The sequence below is a fragment of the Chionomys nivalis genome, chromosome 15, assembly GCF_950005125.1.
Source record: "Chionomys nivalis chromosome 15, mChiNiv1.1, whole genome shotgun sequence".
Lineage (NCBI taxonomy): Eukaryota > Metazoa > Chordata > Mammalia > Rodentia > Cricetidae > Chionomys > Chionomys nivalis.
Window position 1 is genome coordinate 23149169 of NC_080100.1, and position 15776 is coordinate 23164944.

The 15776-nt window shown below is 45.4% G+C and overlaps 1 protein-coding gene across 2 annotated transcripts in view; it reads left to right on the forward strand.

The window, feature by feature from the left end:
- Skp2 (S-phase kinase associated protein 2) overlaps window positions 1–15776 on the forward strand; it is a 28017-nt gene that overhangs the window by 1206 nt on the left and 11035 nt on the right. For both annotated transcript variants that reach the window (XM_057790090.1, XM_057790088.1), the window contains exons 3-5: window positions 10586–10697; window positions 13337–13480; window positions 15178–15312. In XM_057790090.1, the coding sequence (XP_057646073.1) occupies window positions 10586–10697; window positions 13337–13480; window positions 15178–15312 (391 nt within the window). The remainder of the gene's footprint in view (window positions 1–10585; window positions 10698–13336; window positions 13481–15177; window positions 15313–15776) is intronic.

The following is a 15776-nucleotide window of genomic DNA, read 5'->3' on the forward strand; positions in this document are numbered from 1 at the left end:
CCAGCTCAGCACACTGATGAATGGGAATACAAGCAAGGGTCTTAGAGGATTGCTTTGGTCCTAATTTCACTGCTCTGTACCAGAGTGAACTTTATATCTTAAGCTTTTAGGTTATTTGTAGACTCATTAGGAAGGTAAATGTTAATCTAGGAGGAGGATGTTTACCTTCCTGCTCCACTTGTAACAGACTGTTGGGGTGTTGAGTTTCCATTACTGTGGCATTATAGTTACAGTCGCAGAGCCCTAAAACTTAGTCTGGTCCCCACTGTCCCCCTATATCCAGCTAGTCATTATGGCTTAACCTCATGTGTAACAAATGATCCAAACAATGGGTTTATAATTTCATCTTTTCTCTCAGTTCTATCTCCCGGATGTAAAATGGATTGATGAAAATGGGATTTACCTTAAATTAGTCCCTTACTAGTGACTCCCATTCCCTGATTCCCCAAGCATTTGTAAATCAGTGCCCCCAGGGTAGATCAAGACTCCAGTACTCAGCCACAGAGTAAATACAGTGCACTGACCTGAGGCGTTGTCAGGGTTTTTGCGTTGTTTGTTTGGTGGGCTTTTTTGTTTGGTTTTCTTTTAGTCTTGTAAAAAGAGTGATTCGGCAAGTATTTGCTGCAGAAATACACCGCGTGCTCCACAGTTGAATGCTAAGAATACAGCAGTGAACAAAACACACACATTTTTAAAGAGCTTAGAGCGTCCTTTCCAGTGAGGGGATTATACTGTAAATACAGTGGACACGCTATTTTATGTGATGTGTTAGGTCCATGGCAGCTAAAAACAAAAATACATGAAGCGTGGGAGAATGGAAGTCCTGCAGTCAGAAGATAGGTTGCAAACTGGGTGTTGACGAAAACCCTTAATTGGGCAGCGACCTTTAAGCAAAGGCAGGGAGGGAGAGAGCAGGAGTACGTCTCGAAAATGTCTCCCTTGTAAAGAACCGAAGGCAAAAGGAAGAGCCACTGTAAAACCCCAGAGAACAGGACCAGCCATATAGTAAGGGTAGAGTAGGGAGAAAGGTGGTTCCTGGTGGACTTGATTACTTAACGGTCTTGCCTCATTGAACACTCCCAATCCTTCTGTTTTGTTTTGTTTTTGTTTTTTGTTGTTGTTTTGAGATTGGGTTTTTCTGTGTAAGTGACCCTGGCTATCCTGGAACTCTAGATCAGGCAGGCCTCGAACTAACCCCTGCCCACTGAACCCTTGAGAGGGACACACTGGTAAACAGGCTGAACTGTAGCAGGTAGAGGATAGAGGATTCGCGCTCTGAGACTTGTTACCATATGGGGAGCGAGGAGCAGTGGTCAGAGTCTGGCCAGAGTTGAGATTGTCAGTGGAGGTGAGCAGAGTCGACACGGAAACAGGATGAGTGGTGAATGGGTAAACAGACTGAGGAAAGCATAGAAGTAAAGCCCTGCAGAGCCAACGTAATAAAATACCCACTTTGTAGTCTGGTGTGGTGGCCCATGCCATGCCTTTAATCCCAGCACTCAGGAGGCAGAAGCAGGCGGATCCCATGTCTAAACGGTGAGTTCCAGGAGAGTCTTATCTCAAAAAAAAAAAAAAAATCTGTTCTGGCTTCTCAAAACTTCTGTAAGAAAGGGAGCGAACCCACATCAATGCCAGGGATGGTGTCTGGTGGCCACATCTCTAGTCCCGGGGCTTAGGAGGCTGAGGTGGGAGGCTAGGGGATTCCCGGAAAGCATGAGATTTGTGGTGAGGCTGCCTCAAAATTGGAAACCTAAGCAAAGAAATAATAATGTATGAGATTGACTAGAGAGGTATGGAGGTAAGTTCAGACAAATCTGCACTTGAATCCTGATGGTGCCATTTATCTCTCTCGGGAAATTATGTGAGCTGTCTGAGCCTCAGTCTCTTCATCTGTGAAATGGAGCAATAATTCCTACTCAATGGGTTGCTGTGAAGACTGAATAGACCTGTGAAGCTTTTATTATGAAAGGGGCATATAATCGTTAACATTGGTCGACAAAATTTCCGACACTGGTTTGGGAAGTCAATTGACTTATATAATGTGATATAATAATGCTAAACTGTCCATAATGTTATTCTGACGCTGTGCATAAAGAACTCTTTCTCTTTAATACTTACCGTGACTCCTATTTTTAGCGCCTGGATTTTAACCCTAGCAATTTGGTGTTTGACCAGCCAAAATGTGGTGGGAGATGCTTCCGGCTCAGATGAGCAAAGTTTGATTAAGTTGCCCATTGTGGATAGCTTCGGGTCTGGAACGGGACAGCCCTACGTTGTTCCACATCCACGTGCCCACGGATGTCAGTCAAAAGTCGTTTTTGGCGCAAAGCACCTTGAGAACCAGGCAGAAGATAAGGGAGAGTTGCTGTAGTCTAGGAGTTTAAAAATGGAGGTCAGGAGGAAACACAAAATACATTGTAGCAGTTCCTACACAGCAATATGTCTGCCGGAAAGCCTGCTGACTGAGGAGGAGACTTTGAGTGTCCTGGGGCTAGATGGTGGGGGTGGGAGGAGGGAGGAGCCCTTTGTGCAGCACTAACTCACCTCCAGTCCTGTTGGTTGAGTGAGGGCCTTCCTTCCCTGAGCCAAAGTGTAGAGGAGAGGACGTGAACTGGCGCAATCAATGAGTCTACACTTTGTTGTCTTTGTTTCTCTATTTATTATTATCTAAGGCAGACCTTTCTGTGTAACCCTGGTTGATCTGGTATTCACTGTGTAGTTTTGAAATCTCGGCCTTCCTCTTGCCTCAGCCCGCCTCACAAGTGCTAGGAAGGCAGCAGTGAGATACCACACCCGGCTTCTGTTAGTTTATTTAAAAGGCTCTCCTTGTCCAGGTTGACCTTGAACTCGGGACAATCCTGTCTCCCCTTCCCAAATGGTCGGATTGTAGTCAGTCAACCCAGAAATGAGCCTAGACTTTAAGACTGACTTTTAAAACGTGTGCCTGAAATGAGGGAGGAAAAATCATGACTTAGGTTGTTGTGACCTAGGAATAGGGAAGGCAATGGCATGTATTTCTGCATACATGGACTTACATGTGCATGCACTGGTCAATTGCTGTGGCTAACGAGTGCGCTCATGCTGTAAGCTGAGAGAGACAGCTGCTGGAGAGGAGTCCCACCAAGCCCCCAGAAGCCAGCCTAGGCCTCCAGTGTGGCGGGGTTCTCACCGCAGCGAATTTTGCTTGCAGTTGTCAGGACAGGTGGCTAATAACTCTGCCAGGATTAGGGCAGGACAGGCTCCACCTGCTGTACACAGCGATCTGGTGACTGGCACAGGGCTTTTGTTGGTTCTTTGCTAAGCAAGCTTTCCCCACAGGCTGCATCCCAGCCTCACATCTGGCAACCCCTCATCTGTTTCTGTGGGATGGTGAAAGCTGTGTGGCCGTCCTGTAGCAGAGCAGGTCTGGCTGTCTCTTGGGACCAGGGTGGAGAAGGAATTGGGAGGAAGGAGTCCAGAAATGCAGCCAGCAGGGAAAGAGGGCAATGGCGTTTTGTTTATGGTCATTAAGTGCCTGTTCCCTGCCTTTTAAATAGGTGAGGACCATGAAAATGTGGCTGAACTAATGTGTTGAGCAGCTCTTCCATGGCTGTTAAACCACTGCAAATTGCAGACCCTACAAAGGTTCTCTCTCAGACTGGAAACTCCAAAGTTCAGGGTATGTCAGAATCCACAAGGGACCTTGTTCAAAGTAAAGAATTCCTGAGCTCAAGAATTTCTTGAGCCTGGGAATCTGTGTGTTAATATCTCAAGGCAAACATTTTTCCTCTCAATGCTTTTTTAGCTAGTAAGAAATATATTTTATATTGTAATAGGGGGATTTGAAACAAGAGATTCATAGAACTATCATTTTCCTGTCCCTAAGATATTCTATTCTATTCTACACTATTCTTAAGATAATAATAATAATAATAATAATAATAATAGTAATAATAGGGCTGGGAAGATAGCTCCACAAGTCAAGGCTTTTGCCTGCAATCCTGAGACCCTAAGTTCCCATCCCTTGAATCTACAAGGTGGAAGGAGAGAGCCAACTACCACAACCTCCACACCCCTACCCTTGCTTGCACAAAATAAAATGTTTTGTCCAAAACAAAATAATAATAATAATATACCTACCAAATTGATTGCATGATCCATCAGTAACTTTAGCTAACAGTTCCAAATCTCTGTTCTATAGGAGTCATTTTGGGCATGCTTCCGGTCATCTTTGTTTCATAGTTTCCTTGCATTCACTCAGCTTTTTATTTTTACTTATTTATTTATTTGCTTTGAGACTAGGTATCCCTATGTAATCATGGGATTACACTAGAACTCACTGTTCAGATCTGGTTGGTTCAACATCCCACACTCTTCCTGTCTCTTCCTCCGAAATGCTGGGATTATGGACATGTGCCACCAGCCCTGGTAAAGCAGATATCAATGAAATGCTGGTCTAAGGATTGGGAATATAGTAGTAACAATGAACAAATGGCCCAACTATCTTAACTTGAGTGCCCTTATTCTTTTTTTTTTTTTTTTTTTTTTGAGACAGGGTTTCTCCGTAGCTTTTGGTTCCTGTCCTGGAACTAGCTCTTGTAGACCAGGCTGGCCTTGAACTCACAGAGATCCGCCTGCCTCTGCCTCCTGAGTGCTGGGATTAAAGGCGTGCGCCACCACCGCCTGGCTAGTGCCCATATTCTTTTGTTATTTCTCCCATCCCACAAGGGTGAGCAAGTCTTCCAGAGAAATATTTAGCCCACTGTACCCAGAATGCAAATATAATAATAACTGGTACAACCTCATGCCATCTCTTTATTGCTTGTGAGACAATGAAGGAAAATTCAAATAGAGTAGCAGAAATCTGTGCAGTTAGTTCCCTAAGAAGAAAGCATGCAATATCATGTGCCACCCAAATCAAGCCAGTAACTGATCAAGATGTATGTCCCCTCCATAAAATCATTTATTTAAAAAAACAAACAACGTTAGTATCAGGGTCTTAGTATCTTCTCCTGAAATACAATTTGATTATAAAAGGCTAAATAGAGGAACAGTGTGTGTGTGTGTGTGTTTTGGTTTTGTGTGTGTACTGTCCTGCTTGTTCTTAAACCTCTGATTAATGAAGTACACTTTCTGCTCTTTGAGAAGATCCAAACTGGATTCCTATAAGCTGCTCACAACTTCCTGTAACTCCAGTTCCAGCAGATCCAACCCTTCTGGCCTCTGTGTGCACCTATTCTTATGTTATAAGAATATATGTTATATTATACATGTTCACGGACACATCTGCCCATATAATTGAGATTTAGATTTTTAATCACAATTTAGGGAATCGTTTTGGATATGCAGTTTGACTCTTGAGTGTTGGTGATATTTAGAGAAATAAATAGGCCAAATAAGACAAGTCAGCTATACTATAGATCAAGTGCTTAGAATCCTACACACCCCTCTTTCCCAAGGAGTTTGAAGGGCATGGAGAGCTGGCCACAGATAAGGAGGCTGGGCTTGCTTCTGAGGAGAAATTGGAAGCTGTGGTGGTTAGCTACCTTTGTATACTGCCGGGGCGAGGCCTTGGTGGTTTCTGCAGAAGCACGTGGAGAAAAGACCTCTGAATAGTCCCTTCCTGTGCTTGCAAACAGACCAGGCAGCCATGTTGTCAAGAATCCAGGAAACAGATGGCTGATGTTTTGAGAATTAAATACGGCAAGTAAAATTAGATTAAGTGTATCACAGCCTGGATTTCAGCCACCGGTGCAGCTACTGGAGACAAATTTCTGTCCCATCTGCTGGGACAGCAGCGAATTCCAGGCCCATCTACCTCTACGCAGGCTCCCAGAACTGGGGCTGTCCTGAATAGTCAACCTAGGTACCTTGCTGCTAGCTAAGGTTCTGTATACCCTGGACCTGAGCCTCCCATTTGGTGGGAAACTCAGTGATACCTCTCAGCATCTCGGCGTGCTTTGTTGAGCTCTTATCTTCCATCCCCTCCATGGGCCAGTGGGATGCTAAGCGATCCTCTGGCAATTACACTCATGCCTGCAGTGCCATCTGCCACCAGGAACTTCATCAGACTTCCACCTCTGTGACCGTGTACCTTCACTTTGGGGCGTGGGAATCTGAAACCCATGATTACCTCTTGGTTCTGTCACCTACCTAATAATTGTCACCTTTGTGAAATTATTTGGCATCATTGAGATAAGTGTCCTCATAAATAAAAATGAGATTAATAATAGGTATATAGGTTGCTGCAAAGATTAGCACCAGTGTAGTTTTTACAAATGGCAAGAGCTTTTAGGGCTTCTAGTAGATGACAGTTTTAATTGTTGTGTATTTAATAGCCCCATTTGCCACTGAGGCTTTTGGACATGAGCTGTGCCTCATACCCAGCTCTCAAAACTAGTTTATTAATCAAAAACCACCCACGATGTTTGTTATAAGCCAATCAATTATTTTTCAAAGAAGAAATTGGTCCAGTGAGGCCAACGGTCTCGCCCATATTTAAAATAAAACCAGCATTCCTCTCTGAGGTGTTCGTCATTCCTACATGAAATATCAGCCAGGCAGTTTCTAATATTCAGTATCAGGTTCTGTTCTTAGCATTGGCATGTGGTAATTAATTGGTTAAGAAAGGTTAGCCAGTCACACGAAGAATTAACAGAGGAATAAATAAATGGTTCGATACCCTCAGCAAATATTTATCAAGTGTCATTCCCATGCTAGCCAGTGCACACTGCCGGATGTGCAAACCTGGGTGTGGGACTTTGGTGGTGACCTGGAAATGCTTCTGTGAGCAGATGTCTTTTTTTTGTTGTTGTTTTTTGTTTTTTGTTTTTTGTTTTTCGAGACAGGGTTTCTCTGTGGTTTTTGGAGCCTGTCCTGGAACTAGCTCTTGTAGACCAGGCTGGTCTCGAACTCACAGAGATCCACCTGCCTCTGCCTCCTGAGTGCTGGGATTAAAGGCGTGCGCCACCATCGCCCGGCGAGCAGATGTCTTTTAAGCTGAAATCTGGGATAAGCTGTACTACAAAGCCTCCCTTACGATGGACTGTTTTCTTGCAAGGTTTTGTTGCCTGAGCCTGCTGGATGGCATCCAGCATTATGCTATTCTCCTGTCATGTGACGGTTTCCTACTGTTCTACTTTTTTCTGCTTGCTTAGACGTTCCTAATAAAATAGCAAACACCAAACGGGATCAGATCCTGCCCTGCGTTTCTGGATAAGCTTCTCTAATTCCCCTCCCCATGTCATCTTTAATGGACATTGTAGTTGGCCAGCCCATAATCCCTTGCAACTCACCTTTTCCATAGTGCCCTAAACTCTCTCCTAAACACAGCCGCTGTGCTCCAGGGCTTTCTCTGGGCAGGAATGCTGAGGAGTTAACATCAAGCCCAGAGTTAATGATCAGCTGCCGTTGGTGAACTCATACTCCAGCACCCATACCCTTGGGTGGGACAGCTCAGAGCCAGGTTCCAGATGGTCTCGGGGATTGCAGGGAACCTCTGGGGGTCTGAACCAGGTATAGCGACAAACTGCTCATGTGCCGCAGCTGGCCTCCATTCCCTGTCTGTCTTCCCCACCTCTCCAGTGCTTCCTGCCATTATGTGCCAGATAAACTCCTAGAAGTCAGCCCCTCAGGACCTGCTTCTGGAGATCGTCAGCTCAGATGGAGAGAGATAGGGGTTGACTAAACCTCCTGCAGCGTTTGCACAGGCCCTCCTCTGAACCTCAGGTTTTGCCTGTTCATGAATATCCAAAGCAGAATTGAAAAAAGTAAAAAGGGGGGGGGGGAGTCAGAAGGAAAGTGGGCTGGTTTATTGAGGAAAGAAGGGCTGTCTGGGCAGGAAAGATTGCCTCTCCAACTTCATAATTTAAAGTCTACATCACCTCATCTCCACAGTGAAGAGCTTTGCAAGGACATCTGTTTAGTCTCCTTCCTATAGACCTAGAGAGACTCAATTACTCAGCCTCACAGACTGGGACCATCGTAGCTAGGATTCCAGTGAGAGCTGAGTTCTTCTTAGTATAGTAATTCTCAGATACACTGGGGATGGGACAGAATGGTCTCCATAAATCATAGGAAAATCTCAGCTTCCAGCGCTTGGGAGATAGAGAGAGGCAAGAGGATTGGGAATTCAAGCTGGGTAATCAGCCTTCAGCTGCACAGTAAGATCAACGCTAGTGGAGTACCATAGCCTTGAGACCCTGTCTCAAACACCGAAAATGGATAAAAAACAACAAAGAAGAGGGACATTGACAGGCATTGATTGAGCAACGAGGAGCCACTATTTCCCAGAAAACTCCTGACCACTCTTCTGCCCCAGGTGCTGCCTAGACTTCTAGGCCCTCCTGTAGCTAAGTATGATCCTTGAAATATCTTTGTCTGTCTCAAATTCTAAATAGAGTAAGGATTGGGACTGTAATTAGGTTCTCTTTGTATTCCTGGAACAAACCATGGAATTCGTGCTCAGTGAATATATGAATGGATCAGTTTTTCCTTTGCAAGATCTTGTGGACAAGTGGGGCCTAAACAGATGAGTGGAAAATGAAATCATGTGTATAAGTGAGCATCATTGATCATGAGGCTTCCCATAGGAGGGGCCCTTAGCAGCAATTTTATTTTAAATGAATAGCATCCAAATGCAGCCCTGAATGACGTATCCTAAGAATCCCAGTATGTTCTAATGGCTGGAACACATTTCCCAATAAGCAGCAGATTAAAGAATGAGTTGAGGCCTCACAGGAAAAGGTCGAGCTTTGCGCTAAGCAATGTGGACACCAGCTGAGTGTCTGGCTCTGTTGAAAGGGTGCAATTGAAAGACGACAGTCCAGGAAGACTGTCACATGTGCCACCCTCCTCAGCGCCCTTCTCCCCTGAGGCCCCTTCCAGTGTTCACAGTGCCTGGTTGGTGAATATGCTCTATAAACTGCAGATCCTGCAAATACAGGTTTCTTTTCAGCCTTGGGGACAGGAAGATACCTGAATTAGATCAACTGGAGGTAGGATTGTAGAGGAACCGCCGAGAAAAGCTGCGCTGACCTTTCTCCCACTCCAGTCTGTTGTCACACAGCCACGGTGATCTTTCCAGAACTTAAATGAACTTCTGGCAAGCCTGTGCTCACAATCATCTTGTAGTTCCTTGTTAAATCAAAGCCAAGGTCTTCATAGCTCCCCCACCCTCTGCTCCTCATTCATTTTCTGCCCTTCACAGTGTTCTTCAGCACAAACACGCCTGTTTCCGGGTCTGGAACACAGGGACTGGGCCTACTCCCCACTTGGGTCCATCCTGACTCAATGATCACTGGCCCCAGGAACACCCTCCCCCAACACTGTGTTCAAACCTAATGGCTGTGCCTAAGTTTCACTACCTGGCTGAATTTTTCTGCATAGCTGGAATCTTTTTTAATGTGTCACATAATGTACTTGTTTTGCGTGTGATTGTCCTTTTCCCTCCATAACGCATTTGCTTCCTGAAGGTAAAATATTTCACCAGTCTTAATTTTGTCTGCTGATCTTCCCTTAGCACCTGACGTGATACTTGGCATCACAGGTAGCAGAGAATCTTGGAATACTTGTGGATTAAATGAGAACAGGGTGGTATTGGCATACACCTTTAATCCCAGCACTCTAAGTTCAAGGCCAGCCTGGTCTACAGATGGAGTTCCAGGACAATCATGGCTATACAAAGAAATCCTGTCTTCAAAAGAAAAAGAAAAGAAAGCATCTTTCCAAAATTGCCTTTTTAGTACATGGACTGGGGTGTGCTTTCTGTTCTCCAAGGGTCATTTGCCTTAAGTGTAAGTTCAGATCACAGGACCACTTTGTAGCTTCAAGCTTACAGTGTATTGGTTGGCTGGTGATCTGCTCTGTGCCAGGGTTAATTAAGCTGTCCCTGCCAGTATTTGACTAACTGGTGCCCAGGAGAATAACAATGGGAAAAATATTCTTGTGTCTCGAGTCTGACTGCTGAGAAGGTGGGATGCTCATAGCAGGATGTGTGTCTTTATTGTGTTTCTGTGATAAACACCATGACCGAGACGACGTACAGAAGAAAGAGTTCATCTGGGCTTATGGTTCCAGAGAGCTAGAGTCCATGGTGCCAGGGAGTCCTGGCAGCAGAATTGGCTGGGAGCTCACATCTTGAATCACAAGCAGGAAGCTGAGAAAGCAAACTGGGAGTGGCATGGGACTTCGAAGCTCAAAGCCCACCCAAATGACATACTTCTTCCTCCAGCAAAGTCATACCTCCTAAACCTACCCAAACAGCACCACCTACTGGGAATTTGGCACACACCTTTAATCCCAGCGCTGGGGGCAGGATCTCTGAGTTCAAGGCCAGCCTGGTCTACAGATCTAGTTCCAGGTCAACCATGCTTACACAAAGAAACCCTGTCTCGAAAAGACAAAAGACTATGAGGGGGCACATCATTGAAACCACCACAGTGTGTAAGTCAGTGCATGGTATAGAACATGAAATATGAGGGTGAAGAGTTTGGCTGAAATGCCCTTTAAAGCTTAGTGGCATGTGGCTGACAAATGCTAGGAGAGGCCCCGTGACTTGGACAAGGAAGAATTCAGTGACAGAAACCCTGTTTTTGCCTCCTCCCAGGTGTTTCCTGGGACTCCCTTCCAGATGAGCTGCTTCTTGGAATCTTCTCCTGCCTGTGCCTCCCTGAGCTGCTGAGAGTCTCTGGAGTCTGCAAGAGGTGGTACCGCCTCTCGTGAGTATTTTTCACCCTTTGGGACATATATGCAGGGAAGGGCAGGAAGAAGGCTATGTGCTTATTCGAGTCTGGTGAGACCAGCAACCGAGAAGAGCATAGCCGCCCCGAGCCAACTAAACACCTTTTTATAGTTAGAAGTCTGTTGCCTCCTTTCCCAGTCGGAGGGACGAGTCTCCTGTAAATCTATTGCTCCATTTCTGGCCTATGCTCTGCCCTTGTTCGCGAGGTATACACACCTGCTTGGGCCAGGTGGTGAGCTAAGATCAGGGGTGGCAAGACAGCCCAGTACTGGGGACCAGACTGGTAGCCCGGGGGAGGGGTACAGCCTCTGAGCTTGGGCAGAGTGTGAACCCAGCCTCGTTTACATGCTCCACATGATCTGAACACATTTCTGGTTACACTGCATGTAAGATGGCCACAGCTGCGCCTCATCATGGGATAGTCATAACGGATAAAATGAGAAGTGCCAGTATATTGCCTGGCTCAGCACAAGTTCCATCTGTGGTAGTCTTCGTTGGCTGTTGGCTATATTTAAATTGTATGTGGTTGAGGGGAGTGAACCAGGAAGGCAGTGACAGAAATGAAATGCGGGCTATTTGTTCTTTTTGTTGTTCTCTGGTGTGCTGGGATTATACCCACTGCCTCAGACATGTGAGGCACGAGCTTTTATCTGAGCTACTTACACCCTCCCAGGCCCAAGCCTAGGCAGTTTTCTTAGGGATGAAAAGTTCGCACGGTAGTGGCTACATTTCATCATCCCCACCCAAGGGACTTTTTTTCCCCCCACCAGATATGCATTTGTTCACACCATGCAAACAAATCTATTAACCTTTATAGAAACGTGTACATATTTAAGGAATGCAATCAATGTGATGGTTTGCTGTAGGTGTAGGTCACTAAATAGCTACTGTCCTCAAGCTAATTAACAATACCCGTCATCTTACAGAGTTCTTTTTCCATGGATGTGGCTAAAGCACCTAAAATACACTCTTTAGCAAAAGTTCCCAAGTCCAGGACAGTATTACCAGTCCTCAGGTAGTACATTAGCTCCTAAGACTTGTTTTTCTGTGTGGCTGCCTTTGACCTCCATCTTCCCTTTGGTCCATTAACCATCTCTATTATGCCGGAGTAATAACTGACATAGCAATTTAATCTTCTGCACTGGCTGAAATGACAATTTTGTATTACTCTAGTTTATGAGTTGAAGAAACTTCAGGGTCAGGGACAGTACTTTGTGAAGTGAACTTTAAAATAAGACTTGTTAGCTCCCCAGCCTTCACCATTACTAGTTACATTTGGCTTAGGATTGGGATGGCTGCTGAGTTCATTTTCCCTTTCCAAGTCAACGCTGTGTTATCTGGGGCATGGTGAATGAATGCTTCAAGGCTTGTCCTGGGTTGTTCTAGACTAAGCCACCTGTTGCTTATCTCTTTGAAAGGAGAGACATTGAGATCTGAGATGATCAAGAATGATCTGCTCTTAGAGTGGACAAGAAAAAGATACAAAGCGTGCCACCTTCTAAGGATATCATATTATAGTCTACTCTTTTTTTCCGAGGCAGGGTTTCGCTGTAGCTTTGGAGTCTGTCCTGGAACTAGCTCTTGTAAACCTGGAGGCAGAGGCAGGCGGATCTCTGTGAGTTCAAGGCCAGCCTGGTCTACAAGAGCTAGTTCCAGGACAGGTTCCAAAGCTACAGAGATTCCCTGTCTCGAAAAACAAAGCAAAAAAACCCAGAATGGTCTCTCATTTGCTCACACTTCATGCTTTCTTCAGCTTTCTCAATTAAGTTCAGCTGTGGATAGTAAAGCTCTTATTGTAGGGGCTAAAGAGATGGCTCAATGGTTAAGAAACCTTGTTGCTTCCCCCCCCCCCCCCCCCCAGTGGACCAGAGTTCATTTCTTAGCACCCACTTCCGGCAGTTCACAAATGCCGTAATTCCAGCTGGGCTCGCGCGCGCGCGCGCGCACACACACACACACACACACACACAGCATTTGCTTACACCGACATATACACATAAATAAAAATAAAATAAGACTTTAAGAAGAAACACTAAGTGGAGCTCAGTCCAGTTTTGGAACCTCCCTTTTATGTTAGAAACTACATCTAATGTATTTACTTCTTTCCTTTAACGTTAATATAAATATGTACATGCACACTCATCCACATGAATATGGACCAGAGCCAATCTGTGACTTGTTCCTGGCTGTGTGATTGATGTGTCTCATAAAATAATTCCGACTTTTCTTCCTTTATTTATATTTTCATGGACCTTGGTAACCGTGACAACTCATCAACACATAACAGTGGAGAGCAGGACTGTTTGGGGAGTTACTTACTCCCCTATAATTCGCATTTTTAGGTGATTTTTTAAACGTTACACTTAATGATGGTATTTTGTTCACCAGTTCTATTATTTGCCATTCTAGCATTTGATAATCTAGATTGAAAATACAGAAAGAAAGCTTATTGATACTGTAATCAAGAAATGTTCAGTATTTCATTGTCGGCTTGGAAGCAAAAGCTCTTCAGATTTGCCTTAAGGAGATTCGGTGGCCATGCGTCTGTGTTCATAGTCCCCGGGGTCCCCAGAATTCACTGACCAATTTACCAAATCAAGCACCTTCCCGTTTTAGGCTTGATGAGTCTCTCTGGCAATCCCTCGACCTCGCAGGTAAAAATCTTCACCCGGATGTGACTGTCCGCTTGCTTTCTCGAGGGGTGATCGCCTTCCGCTGCCCACGGTCGTTTATGGAACAGCCATTGGGTGAAAGTTTCAGGTAAAAGAAATGACTGAATATTGGGGTGAAAACAGCTCACACACTTTTTTTTTTCTTGTTTGAGTCTTAAGCCTGTGAGGGGTTGTTTGTCGTGTGAGCTGTCAGGTACATATTGTGCCATGTGGCCTCTAGCTTGAAGCATGATACGGGTTTAAGAGCTACTGTTGGGCTTTCCCCAGGGTCAGAGATGTTTGTATAGGGATGTCTGAGCCTGTGGCTCAGTGTTAGAGAACTTGCCTGGCACATATGAGACCCTGGGTTCATCCCATTTTCCCAAAGGAAAACAGTGCTCGTTAGCCACCCAGTATGAGCGCCCAGCAGGCGGGGCCGTCTCTCCCAAGGGCCAGGGGCCACATCAGAGAATGCAAGCCTGCTACTTCCGTCCGCACTGCCCATCCATAAGAAAGTGAGGGGGAGTATTTTCATACTTGCGTCATGGGCTTTCTGTCCTATCACAGACAGGTTTGCACCCTGAAAAGAATGCCTTCTTTTTTGTTTTGTAGACTGTTTTGAAAAAATACTTCTCTGGTGCTGCAAATTATGGAATACTAAGGTTTCGTGCTATCTGATGCCCAAGAAGAATAGCTAGATACGGAAGAGAAAAGCAAGCTAAAGACAGTAGAACATGTCTCCATTCTAGTACCTTCCCCTTCTTCCCATTGTCCAATTCCTCTCCCCGCGACTTTTATTTATTTATCCCAACTGCTGTTTTTTCATAGCCTGTCCTTGTGTCCCTGCCAGGGTTTGTCCTTCTTCTCCTCCACATGCTGTTCTCAGACAAGCCGTGTCCTGTGCGCCCACATTTATGCCTGCGGGATTCTCCAGCTCTTCTGTTCCTCTTCTCAGTTCTTAGTTCTCATTGCCTAAAAGCTTCCACCCCTGAACTTCTGACTACTTCAGTCTTAGCATATCTAAGTGTAAACACGGCCTGCCATTAAAACTGGTTCCTCCACTGTCCTCCCTGTCTTAGTAATCACTGTTGCTCACGCACTCATTCCCTACCAGTGCCAGAAGTCATAGGCTTACCCCACTCCCTGGGCACGTGTACCCAGCTCATTCCTGTGGTACCTGCCTATTAATTTTCTTACTGGGAGCATGTTGGCAGCAACATCTTCACTTGGCAAATCTTGGATTTTAAAAATAAGAATGAGGAGGAGAATTAGCTAGAAGCAATTTGTTTTATGACTAGATCTTTATTTGGTATTTAAAGTGAGTCTTTAGTCTGATTTGTGATGGAGGAAGGTCATTGGTTAAATAATAAAAAAACTCCCTAGGCCCATTTATAGGCCAGCCCTTAGGTGGGTGGAATAAACAGACAGGATGCTGGGAGAAAGAAGCCGAGTAAGGAGTCGCCATGATTCTCCCACTCCAGACAGACACAGGTTAAGATCTTTCCTGGTAAGCCAGCTCATGGGCTACACAGAATATTAGAAATGGGTTAGATCAATATGTAAGAGCTAGCCAATAAGAGACTGGAACCAATGGGCCAGGCAGTGATTAAAAGAATACAGTTTCCGTGTAATTATTTCGGGGCATAAGCTAGCCATGTGGGCGGCCGGGTGCCAGGGACGCAGCCCCGCCGCTCCTATTTCAACAGATTTGTGATCGCTCATGCGGGGGCAGGAAGGGTCAGGTCGGATCTGACTGTCCTCCTGTGAACCGCCTGACGGGGCCTCTTTTCTCTCCTCCGTATTCAGCTCTTTTCGTGTGCAGCACATGGACTTGTCGAACTCAGTCATAAATGTGTCAAACCTCCATGGGATTCTGTCCGAGTGCTCCAAGTTGCAGAATCTAAGCTTGGAAGGCCTGCAGCTTTCGGATCCCATTGTCAAGTGAGTGGCACCTGAAGTATGTCACAGACGGTTGCTATATATGGCAGTGTTTCTTGTATGTGACTACAGTGTCCTTATACATACCTGTCCAGAAGGACATACCAAGTATCCAGAACTGTCCGGGGTCTTCAAGACGGCAGAAGTTTGAATACTGATCATATGCCAGACCCCATTCTAGGTGTGATAGACAAAGGCGGACAGTATGTGCTCTGGGAGAAGGAGTGCAGAGTGTTTGTTAAATGCACTGGTGGTTATGTGGCAACACACAGAGAGACCCAGTTGAATTTAAGGAGGACAGCCTTCTCGGTCGGAGGAGTGACTTGTAGGCTGGCCGTTAAGACATTCCAGTAGGAGATCGCGGAAGTGATCGAACATCGGAAGCAGCCTCAGGAAAGCTGCTGCTGTTCTGACTCCTAAGTAGCTCACAGTTGCCCAAGCACAGCAGTCCGGGAGATGAGGAGAAG